We start from the raw sequence: 22,254 nt of genomic DNA, 5'->3' as shown, positions 1-22,254 counted from the left end.
ACGTATCACGTCCAACCTTTGATAACTGGCACACAACAAACAAACAGGAAAGGCCTTTCGTGTGCTTTAATAAAAACAGCTTTCCATTTTAAAACGATAAATCTATTGGAAAAATCTGTTGGCTCTCCAACAGCTCTTATAAAACAAAGCTCAGACGCTGTGTTTTTGTTGTTTGAAAGATAGAAATCAGGGGCTTGAGCATTATTAGGCTGCCTTTGATCGCGCCCTGGGATGGGAAGCCTTCGGGCAAAGCCCTGGGGGCAGGACGCGTTTTTGTTTTTTTTTTTTTTTTCACTCGATCCTGGAACCTTCGCGCGGCGGAGGGGGCGGGAGCGCCGCAGGGGCCCGAGGGAGGGGTCTGGGGCGCGGCGCCGCTTGCCCATCCCCCGAGCGCGCGGCTGGGCGGCCGGCCGGCGGCCGCCGGGATGCGGAGGGGCGGCGACTGGGGCCGGACCCTGCCGGGGCGGCGGGGCGGGCACCGCCCGAGGGGGTAGGGCGCGCGCGGGGGCGCGCCGGCCCGGGGAGGCGCGCTCCGGCCGCGCTCGCTCCGCGCTCCCTTCGCTCGCTCCTTCCCTCCTCCCTCGGCAGCCGCGGCGGCAGCAGGAGAAGGCGGCGGCGGCGGCTGGGGATCAGACATGGCGGCGGATCTGAACCTGGACTGGATCTCCCTGCCCCGGTCCTGGACTTACGGGATCACCAGGGGCGGCCGAGTCTTCTTCATCAAGTAAAGAGCCGGGGACGGCATGGGGGCACGCGGGGGCGGGAGGGCAGGAGGCGGGCGGCTGACGAGACGGGGGAGAGCCCGGGTCTGTGCCCCTGCAGCCCCTCGGCTCGCCCCCGCGTCCCCTCTCACGCTCCATGTCTGCCCCTTCTCTCACCCCTGCAGCGAGGAGGCCAAGAGCACCACCTGGCTGCACCCCGTCACCGGCGAGGCCGTGGTCACTGGACACCGGCGGCAGAGCACAGGTAACGCCGGGGCCGAGCGGAGTTGGGCTCCGCCTGGAGGAGGCGGCAGAGCCCGGGCCGCCCGGCTCCCAGCAACCTGCCCCGCGCCGCGGGCCCCGGGAGGCGGCGAGGCGGGGCGGAGGCCGGGCGGGAGCGGCCGCAGGTAGAGGGGCCACGGGGACTCCGCCGCCGGGAGTTCTCTCCAGTCTCGGGGCGCCTCTTTCTCCTAAGCCTTTCATCAGCACTTGGAGACGGCGCCCTCTTCCTGCGCCTTCTTCCCCCCATTCCAGCCTAGACGACCCTCGCGACCCTAGAGTGGCGACGCTCCCCTCCCTGAAACCTGGAGTCCTGAGTTTTTCCTCCGCGGCCGCTACTCACTCCCCGGTGACCCCCAGGTGCCGTCTTGTCCCCCAGCAATCTTTAGGCAGTCCTTACCCACTCCCCACCTTGCAGCCCCGGACCCTGCTCGCCCGCCGGGATAACGTAACCACATCCTCCCCCTCCTCCCGGGAGCGCTGCCTCCTGCCGTGCAGCTTCCTCCTCCTAGGTGGGACTTGTGGGTAGGTGGCTGATGAAGGAGGAGGAGGAGGAGAGGAGTTCGGGGGTGCTGCGATCCTCTCTGTGACAGGGAACGGCTCGGGAAACGCTTGGCGCGTTCCCTCCTGCCACGGGAGGAGCAGCCGGAGCCGGAGGAGGCGTTCGCAGCCTCAGTTGCTGGCGATCCGGATCTAAAGTCCCCGCCAGCCGCACGGAGGTTGCACAGACTGCCAGGAGGCGGTGGGCGTGCGAGGGGGTGTCCCTTATGTGGGCACCTGGGCCCTGTTTGGAGGGGGTCCGTGGGGAAGCGGCTCTCTCGGGTGGCTTTGGGAGCTTGTTTGAATGCTAAGTGTGAGTGGAGCTGGAAAAGGCTCCTCGTAGTTTCTGTGCTGGTCTGGGTTTCTTTTATCATTCTTTGTTTACATTCGTGACTTGTTTGTCTTTGAAATGTAACATGTGTTCCCTTACTGGCCTGCTTCTAGTCCTGGTGATTGGAAAGGCTTGAGAGTTTGGGTCGAAGGCGAGGCCAGTTTCAGCAGTCCTCAGAGCTGGCCTCTGGGGTACATTCTCTCCGACTCTGACATTCGGTGAATCTGTTAAAGTTGCCAGGATATTGAACAAACCTGCCTCTCTGTGAAATGCTGGAGTTCACTGAAGTGACTAATGTCTCCACATTTGCAAAAAGGTGGAGGAAGAAAGGAAAGGCTGGTGTAGCAAGCATGATGAGGTTACATTTTTAAGGCATTTCTGACTAATACACCATCATGTTTCTCAATTCCCCAGTGCAGGCTTTTGCTTCAATATACCTTTCTGGTGTTTTACAGGCATATTCCAACTTTGATGGCCTCTTTGCTTTTATGGATAACGACAGATTTATTTCATAAAAGACGATATGGCGTTTAAATTATTTAGACTAATTATCCTATGGAATTATGTGTGATATAAATATGTGTCCTAGTTACCCCCACAGATTTGATAACATTCACGCCACAGAAAAATTTTATTCTCTTATGTGATTTCACTTTTTTTTTTCTGGTTTGGTTTTACTTTGCTTGGACTCTGGTTTTGTACACACATCGGTTGTTTTTACTTCCAAGAGGTATTTTGATGAAATCCAAACAACTTGTCATTAATAAGTAATATGTAGCACTTAATGATACCATTGTTCACCTGAATCATCCCCAACTTTGCTGCTTGAAACTTCACGTCTCTTAGTCAAATTTTTAGAAACACACACGGAAGTATTCGGTGCCATTTATTTTCCATTAATTAAGTAGTTAGGAAGTTCCTCCTTCTCTTCAGTGACACTTCCTAGATGGATTCATTTGTGTAGCTGAAAAATGTGGTCTTAAATAGACACAGTATACCCAAGAAGAGGCAGGCGTTGCCTGTTATACACAGTATTTTTTTTTTTTTTTTTGCTAGTCATTCGTGAGTGTTTCACCTGGGATTAGAAGGCTTTCCTTTGCTTTCTTGGGTGCCAGAACATAGTTCCTCTCCACCCTAATATATTACAGTGTGTACTCAGGTCAGATAATCTAATATTATGGCTACTTTTCTGGTGGCTTTAAATTTGAATTGCTGTTTTTCAAAAAATGGTATCTATTGTATTGCCAGCTCAACACTTTTTTTGTTAGTAATCTACTTAATTAAAACAGCTAATAAATGAAAATGAATAATTAAAATGGATTGAGACTTATTTTGCTATCATTGAAGTAATACTAATTGTAATATATGTATTGTTTTAGATTTGCCTACTGGCTGGGAAGAAGCATATACTTTTGAAGGTGCAAGATACTATATAAAGTGAGTTTTTTGACTTTCGTTTTTTCCTTCGTGATTAGAATGCTGTGATTACTCCTCAGCTGAATAGTTGTATGTCCAGTCTTGATCATGATTTTCTAAAGTTTATCATATAATGGTGACTGTATTCTTTATTTTGTATAGTGTTAGAATTTTGAGAGAAGAAAATGGCATTCTTAGTTTTCTGATGTTATTTGCCTGGAATATTCATCGATTCATTGATTTGGAAATTAGGTCATTTATGGCCACTTTTAAAAATAATTTTGTATCTTTTTCGTTTTTTTTCTTCTGGAATCGTCCAGCTTCATCAGAATATGACCACAATTACCTTTTTTTTGGGGGGGGGCGGTGCTTCTGTGTATATTCCTGGGTAATAGAGGATTATAGTCTTTGGTCATTAGCTATGTGGTACTTAAAGTTGTGATCTTTGATTGTCTGTGCTAAGAGATAACAAAAAAAATCTTTGAGTTACGTGAACATTTTTTTTTTTTTTTTTTTTTTTTTTTTTTTTTTTTTTGTAAGTGAACCTTGTTCATACATATTTTGACCAGGGCTGTTTATAGGTAGCAAAAGTGATGTAAAGCTAGGCACAATTTGATAAACAATGACGGTCAGGGAGTAAAAATAGAAATAATTACTGAATATTTCATGAGCATATATTGGAGCATTGTTTGTATTTTTGCCTCAGTTTATTTAAATATGTCCGAGTCAAGATGTTTTATTGATATGTTTGTTTAAAAAAGGCTTTCAGTAGAGCTTGAGAGAAAAGATGACCAGTCAGTCCCAATCTTAAAACCAATTCTTTAGAATATTAAACTAATTTCTGTTCAAACTTAATAACTTAGTACTACTTGGAGACAAATACAAAGCTGGAGGTCAACATCATGTAGGAAAAATTTTAATCCCCCAAGGAAAAATATAGGTGGTTTTGTCTTTTTATTTTTATATTAGAAACTATTTACCTAAGAGCTTGTTTTTATTATTTAACGTTATTTGTTTTTTAATTTTAATAAACTGAGGCATGAAAGAGAATGCCGAAATGCCAAACTTGGTTAAGACTTCCGTAGTTTATTAACAATAAGAGATACCTAGCTAAAGTTACCTTTATTTCATTGAGCCTAGAAAGTTATTTTTACTATGACATTTTTAAGATCATGTTATACTTCCAGTAAATCATAATTACCTGTATGGTTCTTTAATCTTTTAGAAAGATACTTATATAAAACGTCAAGGGCTTTTTATAAGTATTAGGAATGCTCGTTTTGGATGTAGAAATAGAGAAAGCAGAAGATACAGGAATGGAATAGTTTCATGGTATGGTCCTTCTGTGAATATTTTTGAGTGAAATCTTTTCTTTGGAGATTATACTATACATTATTAGATGGCCTAAAAAAATACTTGAGTGAAATGCAGTCATCAAATATTTTTCTGTTGGTTATTTGCCTCCTAAATTAAAGGGAGTTGATATTGCCACGAAAAGGGATACTTCTTTTTTTGTCAAGCTAATAGTATGGTATATGTGAAGAAAAACAGTTTTTTCATTTCAGGTCATTTATTCAATGTAATTTTGACTACTGTACATTAAGCCTACCTCATCTTATAAAAACAGAGGTAACATTTCAATTTTCAATAACATTTTAATTTCTTTGCGTGCATTCTTGGATGAATGTTTATTTGATTGTACAAAATCTTATTCTGTGTGGGCTGAGTATGTATGTTTTAATTTAGAACTAAGCTGTTAGGAAGACATTGAGTGAGTTTCTTTTGTTTTATGAGCCATTTTGATTAGATTTTCTTTTATGTTTACTTAAACAAATTAGAATTTTATTTCAGTGCCATGTCTAATGCCTAAGTAGGTTTCTCTGGAAAATTAAGACAATATTAAGAAAGCTATAATAATTTTACTTTAAAGACATTTTTAAACTTGTAGGTTTTAATCATTTTGGTATTCATAGCCAGTAATTGTGTCCAAAAGTAGCAATAAATAACTTATAATATCATGGAAGTAGTTTCTCCTAAAATTGGGCATAGTCTTGCATATCACTCATTAAACTTTAAAAAAAACTAACCATTGATAAATATATGATGTACTGAATGTTAGGTGCTACTGCTTTATCTTCTGGGTTATGTCAGAAGACTAATTTCTTTTAAGGTTAGTTAAATCCCTAATGTATACTGTAATTTCCTAGAAACTTTTAACTTGTTTGTATTGTTATTTATCATTCTAATAGAATGGGGGTACTACTTTTATCTTAAACTTTACAATTTAGAGTACCTTCACATACATTATTCATTCAGGAAGTAGTCAGAATTACTACTCCCATTGTCACACGTAATAAAACAGCAGAAACATGCCTTTGAAACTTACGGTTTGCAAAGACAGCAGGATGAGAAACCCCAGGAACATAAACTATATTTAGAATATTCAGAGTGGAGGAAAAGATAGGAATCTGAAGTAGGAAAGTGATTAGTGTTGGTGGCTATAGTTTTTCATTGTCGTTTCTTTCTCAGATGAAGAAAGGTGGTTATTGATCAAATTGTATGTAAAGGAGGTTACAGGGTTATCCGGGTGGATTTTGTTCACATGGGAAGTAGAAAGCTAGGAATGCCAATAAAAGACATGTCAGCCCTTTGACTATTCTTAATCCTGTGTTCTGGAAAGTTCTCACTGCAAGAAGGGAGACCTAAAGAATTTGAGTTGTTTCCACTTCCATTCTGAAGTGAAATACATATAACTCTTAAATTATTCCTCTCCTGGACAAATGTTGGTTGGTGTTAAAAATGGCAGGTTACCAGAAAGAATTTATCTCTTGATTGTATTTTGGTATTGACATTTGCATCTCTGTAGGTGGTAAGAGGAGAGGATTGTAGTGGGGAAGTCATAGGAACTGAACTGTGGTCTTGACCCTAATGACTTTGGAGCTCAGTCTTCACATCTTTAAATTAGGCTACCTGGAAAAGGCAACCTCTAAATTCCATTTCTAAATTTCTTTGAATTTTATACTGTTCTGGGATTTATAATATTCTGGAAAACAAGGAACTCACAATGCCAAGCAGAGATGATGCGGGAAGTACGGAAAGCTAGCTTTTCTATCCTTCTTAACTATTTTATCCTCCCTCTTTAAGCTTTGGATAGACAATCACAGATAAGTATGACGTATGTAGTGCCAGGGTTATGTGTACTTTCTTTTGCTGCTTTTTGTGCTTACGTTTCCTTGTAAAATGTTTGTAGACATATCTTCATGTAAACAGATAGTACTGCTAATGTCAACAAAGGACCTGATCAGTGTAAGAGTTGTATAGGTTTGAGTTAATCAGTTTATTTTATACACTTTGAAATTGGTTCTTGGCCAGGTGCAGTGGCTCACGCCTGTAATCCCAGCACTTTGGGAGGCCAAGGCGGGTGGAGCACGAGGTCAGGAGATTGAGACCATCCTGGCTAACACGGTGAAACCCCGTCTCTACTAAAAATACAAAAAATTAGCCAGGCGTGTTGGCGGGCGCCTGTAGTCCCAGCTACTCGGGAGGCTGAGGCAGGAGAATGGCGTGAACCCGGGAGGTGGAGCTTGCAGTGAGCTGAGATCGTGCCACTGCACTCCAGCCTGGGGGACAGAGTGAGACTCCGTCTCAAAAAAAAAAAAAAAAAAAAAAAAAAAAAAAAAAAAAAAGAAATTGGTTCTTTAATACAAGTTTGCAGCTAGATAAAAAAATATGTAATGTAGAGAATGTATTTTCCTTTACATCCATTTGGCCAAAAAACAGTAAAATATGAAAAATCTTACTTTTTTGTTTGTTTGTTTTTGAGAGGGGTTTCACTGTGTCGCCCAGGCTGGAGTGCAGTGGCTCCATCACAACACACTGCAGCCTCGACCTTCTGGCTTAAGCGATCCTCCCACCTCAGCCTTACGAGTAGCTGGGACCACAAGTGTGTACCACCGTGCCTGGCTAATTTGATTGATTGATTGATTGAGAGAGAGACAGGGTCTTCCTATGTTGCCCAGCCTGATCTTGAACTCCTAGGCTCACGCAATCCTCCTGCCCCCCAAATGTTGGGATTACAGGCATGAGCCATGGTGCCTGGCCAAAAATCTTTATCTTTAAAGATATTTAATACTTTTTTTCTGAATAATTTTTCTATGTACCCTAAGCTAGCCAGCCTCTTAATTATGTTACTGTGTGTTTGTGTGTGTAAATACACTACACAGAGTTTGAGTTTGATTATTGAATTTTCATATTGTTTTTGTAACAATTTATGCTGTTACCTTTATGAAGAATGCTGAAAATAAGTGAATTTTATAACTTATAAAGTGTGGCTTTAAATATTCCGTATTCTTATGAGAAAGCAAATAACTTAGCCCATAAAGCACAGAAGAAAATCTTATACATTTGAGTTATAAAGCTTTCTGCTTACACCTTGAAAATATTGCTTAATGATTCTGTAATGACAGGCCATGGTAACTTAAAATGGATGTGTCATTTACTATTCCTTTGTGCTTCAAAGCTTTAAGATGGTTAACTTAGAGTGCCAAGTAAATCTTAAGGCTCTCTGAATAGTGAGAAACTTTATTCTGATTATTTAAAGGTCATTGCAGGACTGGGGATCAAAGCAATATTTGCGGGGGTAAAACAGTATGCGAATTTTGTAAGGTTATGTTTTCATACTGCTTTTTTTAACTTAAAATTCTAAGTTCTGAAAATTGAACTTTTTCTTAGATATGCAAATAGAGCATAAGGTTTTGTTTCAATATCTGCAATAGCTGGATCTAATGTCTGCTAATTCCAAACCTACCAAAACTAGCGTTGCAAGTAAGGAGAAAAATCTGTTTCTTCAGATTTTCACAATTCAAAATATGAATGAAGATGGGAAATCTAACAAGTGCCATAAAAAACATTAGAATATATTAACTATGTATTTGATATTTAAAGTTGTTTTATACTTTACTTTTTTTTTTTTTTTTTTTTTGAGACAGAGTTTCACTCTTGTTGCCCTGGCTGGCATGATCTCAGCTCACTGCAACGTCTACCCCCCAGGATCAAGCAGTTCTCCTGCCTCAGTCTCCCAAGTAGCTGAGATTACAGGTGCCCACCACTACCACGCCCGGCTAATTTTTTGTGTTTTTAGTAGAGAAGGGGTTTCGCCACGTTGGCCAGACTGGTCTCGAACTCCTGACCTCAAGTGATCCAGTCATCTCAGCCTCCCAAAGTGCTGGGATTACCACCACGCCTGGCCAAAAACTGTTTTATACTGTCTATAATAATATAACCAAATTTTGATTACTAGAGCTATATAATGCTTTAGAACACTTTGTGGGTATTATATTTCTTTTCCATATTTATAACAAAAGAGTTTTGGACTGTTAATATGTGATTCCTTACATTGATAAAGCACTTTATGCTAATTCATTAGGTACAAAACAACTAGGAACTATGATCTCAGTTTTCAAGGAGTTTGTAGTGTAGAGATAAATATGCAGTATATTAAAACAGGGAGATGGTTTGGGGAACATAGACTTATTTAGTGCTAGGTGCTTCAGCATAGCATTAAACTCCCATAATCCTCACAATAGCCTTTTTGTCGTTGTCTCTTTCATTTTCAAGTTGGGGTGCCAGGACTTCCAGCCTCAGTAGACTTTGTTGTGGAATTCTTTTATTTTTAGCCCCAGGACCACTGCTCAGGGCCAGGTTTGCTCAATATCCTCCTTGTATTTCCTGTGATACAGTCTAATGCCCAGCATCTAGTCAGCCTCTAAAGAAGTGGTATCTGTGATGATGATGATGCTGGCTCCTAGTTATTTAAGGAGTTAATCAAGATGGGGAAAGAATAGTCCCCACAACTCAAGTGGTTGCATTTTAAGAACACTTTCTGGATTTGTCAAGGGATTTTTTCTTCCCTAATCTGGATAGACCCCTTCGTTTCTTCTTCTTCTCAAAGCTGGCCTATATTTAGGAAGGGGGTGGAAGTGATCAATACAAAAAACACAAAAAGTATTGGGAGAGTTGAAGAGTCGATGACCTGGAGACGGCCTTACATAGGACCTGTCTGTCCTATGCAAGATGGAATTTCTTTGAATTTGTTAGCAGATGCTCTTTTCTTGTGACCATTTCATTTTTTTAAATAACAGATAAATATAAGATGAAGTTACGGGTGAAAAGTCATGTGTATATGTGTAAGTTAGAGTTAATGGTGTAAAAAAATGTATTAGGCCGGGCGCAGTGGCTCATGCCTGTAATCCCAGCACCTTGGGAGGCTGAGGCAGGCGGATCATTTGAAGTCAGGAATTTGAGACCAACCTGGCCAACATGGTAAAACCCTGTCTCTACTAAAAATACAAAAATTAGCCAGGTGTGGTGGCGGGCTCCTGTAGTCCCAGCTACTCAGGAGGCTGAGGCAGGAGAATCGCTTGAACCCAGGAGGCAGAGGTTGCAGTGAGCCGAGATCACACCACTGCACTCCAGCCTAGGTGACAGAGTAAGACTCTGTCTCAAAAAAAAAAAAAAAAAAAAAAAAAAACAGATACTAGTTTGAGTCATGAGAATTCAGAGGAGGAAGAGGCAGCCTAGGCTGGGCTGTCCTGGAACGACTTGAAGAGGTGGGAGTTGAGCTAGGCCTGAGGGTATAGATGGGATTCACTTTCAGATGGGTTGATAAGACTGGGAGGATACATTCATGGGGCTGGGAACATGTATAATATGTGAATATGTGTAATGAGTAATGCTAACTATGCTTGTTAGTGATGGTTCTGTAGAAAATGCTAGGATGATGGGAGGTGAGTCTAGGAATGCTGTTTGGAAGCATACTATGTCTGGTCTTTGAATGTCAGGCTGAGGTTCTTATTTTCTGGGCAAGCCTTTGCAGATGTTTTTTAGTATAGCGTTAATTATGCAACATGAAGGTTTTTAGGGAGATTTTAATATAGGCAGCATGGATTGGACAGGAGAAAACTGGGAATCAAGGAGATCATTTCTGAGTCTGTTGCCATAATTGGGTAGTTACTTGAACTAAGTTTGTGGCAGCGGGAATGGAAAGGAAAGAGGCCATTGATCAAAGATGTTAAAGAGGAGCTGACAGGCCTTAGGAGTCTTGCTGAGCAAGGAGGTTGACAGAAAAAAAGAGGTCAAAAGCTCCTCAGAGCCTTTGTGTCTGAGTGGCTACAAGAATGATGATGAGACTCTTGACCAGAATAAAGGAGTAGGTGTGGGAGGGGGAGCCCCAGGTGGACATGTTAATGGTGGTTTGGTTTTTCAGCTGCCTGAGAGGACATAGCATTTTAGGTGGCTAAAATCCAACTTTCACAAAGGACTGCTGACATTATCTTCTTACTCCCCTCATAAAAAGCAAACACAACCCACTCGCCTATCCTATCTCAGCTACCTAAATGACTATCTACCTATTTATAGATTCAGGCTGGGAATTTCATATTCATCCATCTAATTATTCATTCAACAAATGCTTATTGAATTATTTACTGTGCGCCAAGTGCTTTAAGCTTTATGAATGAAACAGACATGGACACTACTCTTAAGAACTTTATAGTTGAATTAGTGGGGGAACCAGTAATAAAATAATCATACAAATATGTAAGTTAGACTGTGATAAATGCTATGAAGAATAATGTTTTGACTACATATATTGAAAGGCCTTAGCCCATTGTGGGGGTTGCTGGGAGAGGTATTTCTCACAGTTAAGCTGCGAACCCCTGCAGAGTGGATCAGAATAGAGCAGTGTAAAGTCACTGGAAAGATGAAGAATAAATAGCCTCCTGGTCTTGAGATTGGACCACAACCTGAGTGAAAGCTTTGCCATATCTAAAGAAAGACTTAGGGGATGGGGTTGGTAGGGTATGGCAGTTTATGAAAAGGAGAAAGCTGCTGCAGAAGCTGCTCTTTATCATCCAATAGATAACAGTGTTTAGCCAACTGATTTTAATGATTATCTCAGTCCCAGCGGCAAGGTCTTCCAATTAGTCACTCACTCATGTGTTCTTTCAATTCTCTGGAATACATTTTGAACTCATAGTTGTGTGCCTTAGTGATTAGTATACATCAGTAAATGAAATAAACCAAAAAATTCTGCCTGTCTGGAGAGTGGGATGATGGGGGAGAGAATGTCAAAGTAAACAATAAATAAGTACATTTTGTAGTATGTTAGACTACACATAAATCCTCTAAGCAAAAAGTCTACTTTTTAAGTCTACTTTGGTTTCAAGAAAACAAGGAAATATTATATTACTGAAGTCTGTACTATCGTGATTAGTATGGAAGAAGTCAATGTAGACTAAATTTTAAAATACTGAAATCAGTGGGTCCAGTAGAAACCTAAAAGAAATAAAGTGGTCCTCAAGAGGTACAGATGATAGCCATTTCAGAGCCACTGGGAGAACATCTTGGCCACTAAGGAGTGTCCTCTGAACTACTTAGGAATTATTCTCTGAAGTGGCCAGTAAGCCACCCACACCAAGAGAATCTTTTGGACTATTAGTTCTCTGAAGGCAGAGATAGTCTTATACTGTAGCCGTCTTTATGCTTCCAGTGCCTGGCATGTAATAGACAATTAGGTGTTTGAAATGAAGCCCTAAAACAAATTGTAAGAAAAGCAAGCCTCTTTACCAAAATCTGAACATCCCAGGGCATTTTTTTCTTCTCATTTGTCATCTAGTCACAACCCTTGTTGTTGTAAAAGTCACTGACCCAAAGCCAACTAGTATAAGCAAAAAGGAAACTCTTTTCTTTTCTTTTTTTTTGGAGACAGAGGCTCGCTGTGTTGCCCAGGCTGGAGTAGTGACTCAGTCTCGGTTCACTGCAACCTCTGCCTCCTGAGTTCAAGTGATTCTCCTGCTTCAGCCTCCTTAGTAGCTGGGATTACAGGTGGCCCGCCACTATGCCCGGCTAATTTTTTTGTATTTTTATTAGAGATGGGAGTTTCACCATGTTTGGCCAGGCTGGTTTCCAACTCCTGACCTCAGGTGATCCACCTGTCTCAGCCTTCCAAACTGCTGAGATTATAGGCATGAGCCACTGTGCCCGGCCAGGAAACTGTTTTCACACTGATTTCAAGAGTGATGCAAGTAAATTCTTCAAGGATCTTCCTCACCTGCTTCCCCTCCCTCCCCCCCACAGAAAGCTTCTCTTTAACTAGAAAAAATGGTTACATGCAGCCCCAAATTACACCCGTTTAGCTTTTTTACCTAAAATGTAAGTTTTCTTCTCTAGTTGCAAATAAAAAAAATCTCCAACAAGGACTTTTGACTGCCTTGGATCACGTGCCTGTTCCTAGAACAGACACTGGCCTGCTAGTCTTCAGTCATTGTCTGTCCTTAGCTAGAGCCAAGGCACTAATATTGGCAAGCCATCCAGAAACACACAGTTAGAGAGGAAGGCCCAGTTCATCATTGGAAGTCAAGATGTGAAAGACTAGAGATCAGAGGTCTTCTTATAATATAGTGCAAAATGTCTAAAGGCCAGGGAGACAATGAACCTGAGCATCTGTAAACTTCTGAGATAAGATGTAATGGTACCAGTGATATCCAAGGAAGCTTTTTGCCTTGTGTTGCAGAAGGAATGGTTGAAGTTATTCGGGATGGTTCAGGCCAGGACCAGGGAGGATGAAGAGAAAGTGCTGAATTTTGAGGAAGAATGAGTAGAAGCCAATCCTAGATTGTCTGTCCTGAGCAAGTGAGTTCGAAGAAACTAATTTAGCACAAGTGGCAGTAGAACCTCACTGTGGTGGAAACCTCACCCTGCTAGGTGAGGCCAGGGATTCTCTTTGGTGCTTCTGAAATTACTGGCCACTTGAAGAGTAATTCCTAAACAGTGTCAGTGCTTGGGTAATGTTGCCAATGCTTGCTTGCTATGATGCTGTCTACATGGGGAGTGGTTTTTGTTCCCTATCCCTTCCAAATAACTTGGATTGTTTACATATATTGTTTCTTTGGATAGACATGCTCTAAAAAAGTTTGCCTCTAAGGTGAAAATTACAACTTTTGCTAAAGTGATTGAAGTTGCATATTATTAAATGTTAAGGCCAGGTGCTGTGGCTCAGGCCTGTAATCCCAACACTTCTTCGAAGCCAGGAGTTCAAGACCAGCCTGCACAACATAGTGTGACCCCCAATCTCTACCAAAAAAAATTGTTTTTTTAATTAGCTGGTCATGGCAGTGTACCCCTGTAGTCCTGGTTACCCAGGAGGCTGAGGCAGAAGGATTTCTTGAGCCCAGGAACTCAAAGCTGAGGTGAGCTATGATCATGCCACTCTACTTCAGCCTGGGCAACTAAGCGAGACCCCATCTCTAAAAAAATTTTTTTAAAAGCTATTCAACATAAAATATAAAACTCAGTAAAATAGGACATTATGACAAAATTTTGAAAAGAAATAACTCCTTGCCCAATTTTCACAATACAAAGAAATTATATAACACGTTAAAATTAGTGTGAATATTTTCTCTGTGGAAAATTCATCTGTATTTATTTTGAAAAAGCGGTTCTGTTCTATCACAATATAGATGTAGCCTGATAACAATAGCTTTTTAGTGTATAAATGTAAGGTGTACATGTTGGATGTACGTAATGAAATCGTTACAGTAGTCAAGCAAATTAACATATCCACCTGTAATCTACTTGATCAGCAAATTTCCAGTATACAATACATTATCTCAGTCCTCTACTGTAGTCTCTAAATGTATTCATCTTCTGTAATTGTAACTCTGCACTCACTTTGATCTGCATATTCCCATCCCCCCTCATTTCTATTCTGTTTTTATATATTTTACTTTAAAAACTTTTTTTAGCTTCCCCATGTAAGATCATGCAGTATTTTTCTTTTTGTCTGGTTTATTTCACTTAGCATAATGTCCTCCAGTTCTATCTATGTTGTCACAAAAGGCAAGGTCTCATTTTTTATAAGAATATGATGAATAGTATTCCATCATATTTTCTTTATCCATTCATCTCTTGATGGACATGTAGGTTATTTCCTTATTTTGGCTATTGTCAGTAATGCTGCAGTGAACATGGGAGCACAGATGTTCCTATGAGGTGGCAATTCATTTCTTTTGGGTATACACCCAGAAGTGGGATTGTAGATCATATGTGGTAGTTCTATTTTTAATTTCTTGAGGAACCTCCATACTGTTTTCCATAATGGCTGCACTAATTTGTTTTCCTACCAACAATGTACAAGGATTTCCTTTTTTCTGCACCTTGCAGGCACTTGCTTGATGGCATTTTTTTTAAAGTTAGTAAAGAAATACCACAGAATGATTCCAAATCAAATAATAAAAGTGTACATTTAGTGTATATGCTTCTTTTTAACCTGTTTTATAATGTTAAGTGTTTTTTTCTTATAGAAGCAATTCATTTTTATTATAGAACATTTGGAAAATACTAAGGAGTATAAAGATGGAGAAAATAAAAATCATTCACAGTCCTGTTATGCAGAGAGAATTTCTACTAATATAATTATTGTGTACAATTATATGCATATATATTATGCATATATAATACATAATTATATATGCAACATAGATGCATGTATTATATATAATTATATGTGCAATTATGCACAGTTATGTATGCGGCACATATGCATATATTATGCATATATAATGTTTCACATTGACAGTTAATATGTATATATAGTTTTTAAAGATTTGAGTCTTACTGCTATTGATAATACTGTGTCAAATCCTATTTTCATTAGCTGTATTAGTATCCTTATATCGTTATATATTTATTCAGTAGAAGATTTTTAATAACTGTGATGTTCTGTCTTAGGAATATATGGTATTTATTCCTCTACTTCCAGGTGGCTTTGTTGTTTGTGAGTTTTTGCTGTGAGAAAAATTTTTATATGAATACTCTTGTATGCATGTCTGTTTTTTGTAGAATTGGAATTGAGAAAATACATGAGCTTTTTAGATGGTTCATTACTTAACATTTGCCAAATTGCCCTTTAGAAAATTTGTGCAGATTTATGTTCTCACTTGAGAACATATAAGAATGTATGAAAGTGCCTTCATTTCTCCATAACTGCAATAAGTGCTTCTGATTGAATAGATAAAATTTAAAAGGTAACTGATGGAGAGTCTGTGTGGATTATTACTAGAGATTCAGATGGTTTGAAACTCAGATTAGTCCTTCAGTTATGCATGTCTACAGAAACAACTACCCCAGAACTCAGGGGCTTAAAACAATGATGATTTCTAATTTCTCAGTTTTCTTTAAGTTGACTAGGCTCAGCTGTGCTGGTCTTCAGTTCCATGCAGTATAACTGAGCTCATGGATCTGGAACAAACACCAGCGTCTCTCCTCGTGGCCTCTCATCAGTTAGTCTGTCTCAAGTTTTCTCTGTAGTGTGGCAGTTGGCTTCTAAGAGGAATTATCCTAGGAGAACAGACCACAGTTTTCAGACACTTATAAAACTTCTGCCTATATCCTGCTTGCCCATGTGGTCCTGGTTGATGTAAGTCAGAGTCAGAAGTGGGAGGAGAGCTACATAGGAGTGCAAATACAAGAAGTGTGGGACATAATGTAATGGACAACCAGAGATGATAAATAAGTTTCAGCTAGCATTGCAACTCTGTTTAGCGATAACTGTTTGAAGCACTGTATTCAAAAGAATTTGGAGACCAACTTCTGGATCAGTGGGAAAGCATATTGTGATAAGCTAGTGATGTATGCAAGGATTTAGGTGAGGAAGTGGATATACTGGTGTGTTTACCAGTACTAATTCAGTATCTGTTAATTTTTATCATAAAGTCACAAACTTAGAAAATCAAAGTAAGTCATGAACTTGAATGCAAGCCCAAATATTTTAAAAACATTTGAATACCTGAGTAAATTTAGTCTTAAACTTTAGTTTATTCCGGTTTCACATTGACGGTTAATACACTTGGTAGTAAAAGATATAAATAATTGGTATCTTAAGGCTAGATTACTTTGCACAATACACTTTTTTTTACACCAGGGCTGCTGTTTCCCACTGATGAATGAGACAGCTGTAGCAGAGTTCAAACATGAGGATCAAAGTACCTATGCTAGTAATCAAGATAGTAGTGCCTTGGGTTATATGAGTGTGTAGACAGATACCTCACATATGTATGTATTTGTGTGAGGGGTGTGTGTGTGTGTGTGTGTGAGAGAGAGAGAGACAGAGATTTTATGTGCTTGACTGAACTGTCGATTTGACCTTTGGACTAACTCTGTGATCGTTAGTAGTTATTATCAGTGGCAGTATTTGCATAAGAGTAGCACTATAGCCCTCTGCCTTCCAAGAGGACTTGTAGGAAGATGTTCCTACTCCTCCTGATGCAGTGAAGTCCTCTTTTATGACTTTTCCCTTCTACCCCATACTCCGCTCCCCAAGAAATTATAAGTATCAGTAGTTTAGGGTCCATTTTTCCACTCTTCTTTCTTTGCATGTACATACTCATATATACATAAATATTTTAACAAAAATGGGATTGTCCTATATGTACTATTTTTTAACTTTATATTTAATAAATATCTTAGGTCTTTTCATAGTACTGATTAAAGGTCAATATCGTTCTTTCAATAACTGTAAAACATGCCTTAATGGTTTTATTATACTCCTGTTGTTGGACATTAAGGTTTTTTCCTGTTTCCCCCACCCCCTGCCCAATTGCTAGAAGTGTGATAGTGAATAAATTTAAACATAATCTTTGTGGTCACATGCAAATATTTTTATAAAATAGTTGTTTTATAAAACAACTATTTAGATGTGGAATTGCTGAAATAGGCTGTATTCATAGTTGAGCTTTGGTAAGTTGTAGTAAGATGCTGCTGCTAAACCCCGTAAGTAGAGTTCAAAAAATTGGGAATGCTTAAATGTGTAATTGTAAGATTGAAAAATAATACTTTTTAATAAGTCTGTGGAGCTACAAAAAACCTACAAAAGTAATAATATGACACATTGTGTAAAACTGACTGCACAATGATTCAAAAAGCCCCAAATGATAACAATACATTCACTTCTTAAACTCCTTTGAGAATTAGGGTTGGCCAAGTCATTGGAGACATTTGCCAATCACATTCAGATTAATTTCTGGTTTTCCTATTTGGTTTACTGTTAGACAACTTTCTTCCAAAAAGTCTTAATTATTTATCCTTACTTGTATCCTTGCCAGCACTTGGTATTACTGTACTTAAGTTTTGGCTAGTCCAGTGGACAAAAATGGTATCTTCTTGTTTGAATTTACATGGTCCTGATTTCAGCCATGCATGGCATCTTTTTCAATATTTATTGACCATTTGAATCTCTTCTGTAGATTTCCTGTTTCATATATTTTCTGTGTTTTTCTATTGAGTTATTTTTCTTAGTGATTTATGTTAGGTATTTATTTGTATTTTTGACGTCTTAGGCCAGTTAGCTTAGTAGACATCTCGAAAATATTTTGGTTGTGCACCCCTACAAATAAAAAGTTTTTGAGTATACACCCTCAAGTATGAACATTATACGTGTATTTATTTAAAAATTATATACATGTATTGCTGTCAATCTGTGTCTTACATATTAGTAAAGCTGTTTTTTCTTATTGTTACTTAAAAATAAGTGCAAATAGAGGCTCTAAATATTTTCTCCTGCAACCCGGTGGAAAGCCCAGTGTGCACCCACTTAGGCAGTTAGGAGTTCAGAACACAATATACCTTAGACCAGTTAGAGTTGCCAACAGGAATATGCTCTCTGTTTTGTGACCACAGTGTACATCTTCATCAGCCTGTGGGCACTAAGAATTGTGGTGAAGTGGAAAGTAGCAATGGGTTAGACCTTGACTCTCTTACCTTAGTTAGCTATATTACTTTGATAAAATCGATACTGTTATATACCAGTTTTCTCTCATGTAAAATGGAGAGGATAATTCTTGTCTTGCCCATTTTATCAGGCTTATGATGTTGGGAGTTAATTTATATGAACAAACTTTGAAAAGCTGTGAAACATTACATAAAGAGATAAAATACGTGGGTATATGTTTTCCAAGTTTATGCCATTGGAGTTCTAAGAGAATATGCCTCAATATCATTTATGCTGAAAAACAAAATGCATGGCCTGCTCAGAGTGATTTAGAAATGTGATCATTTAGTCTTCCTCTTCTATAGATTTTACACCTCCTGAAAGTAGGAATTGTTACACATAAGTCAATGAGTATTTGTTGATAGTGTAGTGTTCACTTAATAATATACCTATTTCTTTTTTCTATTTGAGAAAGCCTTGTGACTTAGGAATTAGAAATCAGTTTCTTTGTGAGATGCCTAGACAGTGGTACTAAGGAGAGCTTTCCTTAAAGAGAAAGTTTAGGGCTGCAGATAAAAGGCAGGACTTAGGTTGAATATATTCTACAGGAATGAAGAATTCAAGGTGTTGTAACGTTAGGAACACTTACATAGGTGAGAGGAACTGAAGTGTGAGGAGGCAATACTAAGGCAGTATGTGGTATAGTATACCCAGGAATTACTATGAAAAGACAACTTTGAATGAAGGTGTTGCTGCCGTTTGAAAAAGATATTTTGTAGTTTCTTTCTTTTTTTTTGCAAATGAATGAATTTAACTGCAGAATGAATTATTATCAGTAAAGGGGGATGGTGGAGAGAGAAGTAAAAGAAACGAATGCCTCAAATTGGGATTGCAACTGTATAATTAAACAGGTTTGAAATTTTGTATTTTATTTTTAGAGACAGGATCTCACTCTGTTGCCCAAGGCTGGAGTGTAGTGGCATGATCAGAGCTCACCTCAGCTTTGAATTCCTGGCTTCAAGTGATCCTTCTGCCTCAGCCTCCCGAGTAGCTGGGACCAAGGCATGTGCCACCACGCCTAGCTAATTTGTTTTTTTTTTTTTTTTAGAGATGGGGTCTCACTATGTTGCCCAGGTTGATCTTGAACTCCTGGGCCCAAGCCATTCTCTTGCCTTGGCCTCCCAAAGTGTTGAGATTATAGGCATGAGCAGCTGCACCCAGCTTTTGAAGTATTTTATTTAATTAATTTATTTATTTTTTGAGACGGAGTTTCGTTCCGTTGCCCAGGCTGGAGTGCAGTGGTGCGATCTCAGCTCACTGCAACCTCCGCCTCCCAGGTTCAAGCAATTCTCCTGCCTCGGCCTCCTGAGTAGCTGGGATTTCAGGCGCCTACCACCACGCCTGTCTAATTTTTGTATTTTTAGTAGAGACAGGGTTTCACTGTGTTGGCCAGGCTGGTCTCGAATTCCTGATCTCAAGTGATCCACCCGTCTTGGCCTCCCAAAGTGCTGGGATTACAGATGTAAGCCACCATGTCTGTGAAGTTATTTTAAATGTATTAATATTCAGGCTGTGCAAAGGTGCTGGAGATTAGGCATGCTCAGGCACGTACTGCTGGCTGACACAGGCAGAGCCCCTGACCAATAGTAGCTTCAGTAGGCTGGGACTACGTGTGGGCAATGGGCCTAGCGGGTCACATTCCTTCTGAACCCTCTCTTCTCAGTTGAGTCTCAGGACAACCCCACAGAGTAGGAAATAGGACTGGCCTGGTTCGATTCAAGTCAGTAAACTTTTTATGCTTACCCAGATGAATGAGAAGAGGAGGTAACATGCATGATGTCTACTTTCAAAAACTTAATTACTTAAACTCTTGAAGAAGGTGGAAGACTTCAAAAAAGAAATGAAATTCTTTTGAGAATTTGGAAAAGTAGATGCATTTCTCAGAAATAGTTCACTGAAAAAATTGTGTATCAGAAAAGAAGGATGAAAATAAAAGGAAATCAACTAGTTATTTTGTTGTTGTTAACAGAAGAATCTCAGGCTCTTCCACACCTAGTCATCTGGATTTTTACAATATCAAGTCAGCCCCTCCCCTCCATTATTCTTACGAAAGTCTGGCTGCTATTCCTTTCTCAGTAGGTTCTCTAAAAGAAGCTCTAGAAAGGAAACAAACATTATTATTGGTAGTAGAAGTAAAGTCCTTTGATGGGGTTGTGAGTCTTTACTGTATATAACAGTTCCTTTCTGGCCTGCTATTTAAGCCTCATTACAGAAGATGACCCTGAAATTGAAATATTTCACAATTATTGGTTTCAGTTCCTCAAAACCATTAATGGAGACAATTAATAGATTATCAGAGTTGAATAGAGGTAAATCATTATAATCTTGCTGTATCAGTTATTGCTCTATAACAAACCATTCAAAAACTCAGTGGCTTGCCTGTAATCCCAGCACTTCGGGAGGCCGGGGTGGGCGGATCACGAGGTCAGAAGATCGAGACCATCCTGGCTAGCACGGTGAAACCCCGTCTCTACTAAAAATGCAAAAAACATTAGCTGGGTGTGGTGGTGGGTGCCTGTGGTCCCAGCTACTCGGGAGGCTGAGGCAGGAGAATGGCGTGAACCCAGGAGGCGGAGCTTGCAGTGAGCCGAGAGAGTGCCACTGCACTCCAGCCTGGGCGACAGAGTGAGACTCCATCTCAAAAAAAAAAAAAAACTCAGTGGCTTAAAACAATAACTATATATTATTGTGCATACTTTTCATGGGTTGGCAGGGCAGTTTCTCCAGTTTGTTTCTTTCTCTAGTTTCTGTGGGGCCTGCTCTTATCTGAGATCAGCTAGTCAGGTAAGAGGCTTTGCTGATCTTGGCTGGTCTAGCATGGCCCTATCCAGGATAATGGGAATGACTCTTCCTCTAATAGGTTCCAGCTTCATCTGCTAGGCTTAGGCTTGCTGTGATTGATGAAGACAGGCATCCACCCAAGTGACCAGAAGCACCTAAGGGTCTCTTGAGGCCCAGATTCAGAACTGGGACAGTGTCACTTTTACTGCTTTCTCTTGGCCAAAGACAGTCACGAGGTCAGTTCAGATTCAAAAAGTGGAGAAATGGACTCCATCTTTGGATAGGAGGAGTTGCAGACTAACATCGTACAAGGTTGTAGATACAAGGAGAGGTGGAAGATGGAGGCATTTTTGTAATCCATGTAAAGTACATGCTGAAAAAATTACTGAACCCAGCTAAAGTTTAGGTTCTTCAGTCTCAAATATGGGATTACACTTGATCCTGGACACACTGCTGATCATATATGTACTCCTTAGATTATATAGAAATCTATGTGGACATGTGTGGGATGACCCTCTTTATTAAAACTGTTAATTCTTAACTCCTGTAGAATAGAGTTATTACGTTTTTTTCTTTTGATTCCCTGTTTAGTTGGTTTGGTACTTTCACTGGGGCTGTGTCAGTTTAAGGTCCAAAATAGATCTGACTGATTCTGTTTTGGGGGATGGAGGAAGGTATCTTAGGTCTCAGTGTGCTTCTGAGAAGTCTTTCAAGTAGATGACCTCCCCTGTTCTGCCCACACCCAAAACCCACTGACCAAGCACTTGCTGTCATGTTACCCTGTTTTGTTTTCCCTGTGGCACTTATCACTGGTTCAAATTCTTATTCACTTATGTGTTTTTTTTTTCTGCCTTGTGATATGAGCCTCACAAGAGTGGGGACCTCCTCTGACCCTCTTTCCTGCTAAATTCTCACAGTTAAGAATAGTGCCTTTCTGTTCTTAGGAAATGCTCAATAAATATCTGTTGAACATTTGTAATAAATATTTTGTAATAAACAAGTCAGCAGTTTGTTAAAATACAGTGTGTTTAAATGCTATGTCACTGGTGCATTGCAGACACTTGTTGGGTATTTATGGAATCTTGAGGGAGGCCCATGGTCAGTAGGAGCTCAAGGAAAATGAAAGCTTGAAGCGACAAAGGGTTTTTCTAGATTAATCCAGTGAAAGACGGATGAGCAGGACAGTTAGGGTATGATAGATTTGTTGAAATGTTGAACTGTTAGACTTCAGGCTGGGAAGGAGGGAAGTAGAGCAAAAAGTGATCTGATAGATTGGGATAGAGATTCTTCCAAGACCAGAGAACTCCCACAGGGAAGTAGTTAAACATGTATGCTGCAGGGTTGGAGGTTTGGTGTTGCAGTGTGACCATTGAAGTCATGAT

The 22,254-nt window shown here is 40.0% G+C and overlaps 1 protein-coding gene across 17 annotated transcripts in view; it reads left to right on the top strand.

Annotated features, from left to right (window-relative positions):
- Positions 1 to 517: 517 nt before the first annotated feature.
- The window catches only part of PLEKHA5 (pleckstrin homology domain containing A5), a 251,562-nt gene continuing 229,825 nt past the window's right edge, over positions 518 to 22,254 (top strand). For all 17 annotated transcript variants that reach the window (XR_004028349.1, XR_004028350.1, XR_004028351.1 and 14 more), the window contains exons 1-3: positions 518 to 724; positions 887 to 966; positions 3,231 to 3,288. Coding sequence is in view for 13 of the 17 variants with exons in the window: in XM_030804993.1 (XP_030660853.1) it covers positions 636 to 724; positions 887 to 966; positions 3,231 to 3,288 (227 nt within the window). In the remaining 4 variants the exon portion in view is untranslated. The remainder of the gene's footprint in view (positions 725 to 886; positions 967 to 3,230; positions 3,289 to 22,254) is intronic.

Source organism: Nomascus leucogenys, chromosome 23, assembly GCF_006542625.1.
Source record: "Nomascus leucogenys isolate Asia chromosome 23, Asia_NLE_v1, whole genome shotgun sequence".
NCBI lineage: Eukaryota > Metazoa > Chordata > Mammalia > Primates > Hylobatidae > Nomascus > Nomascus leucogenys.
This window is presented reverse-complemented; position numbering and strand designations above follow the sequence as displayed.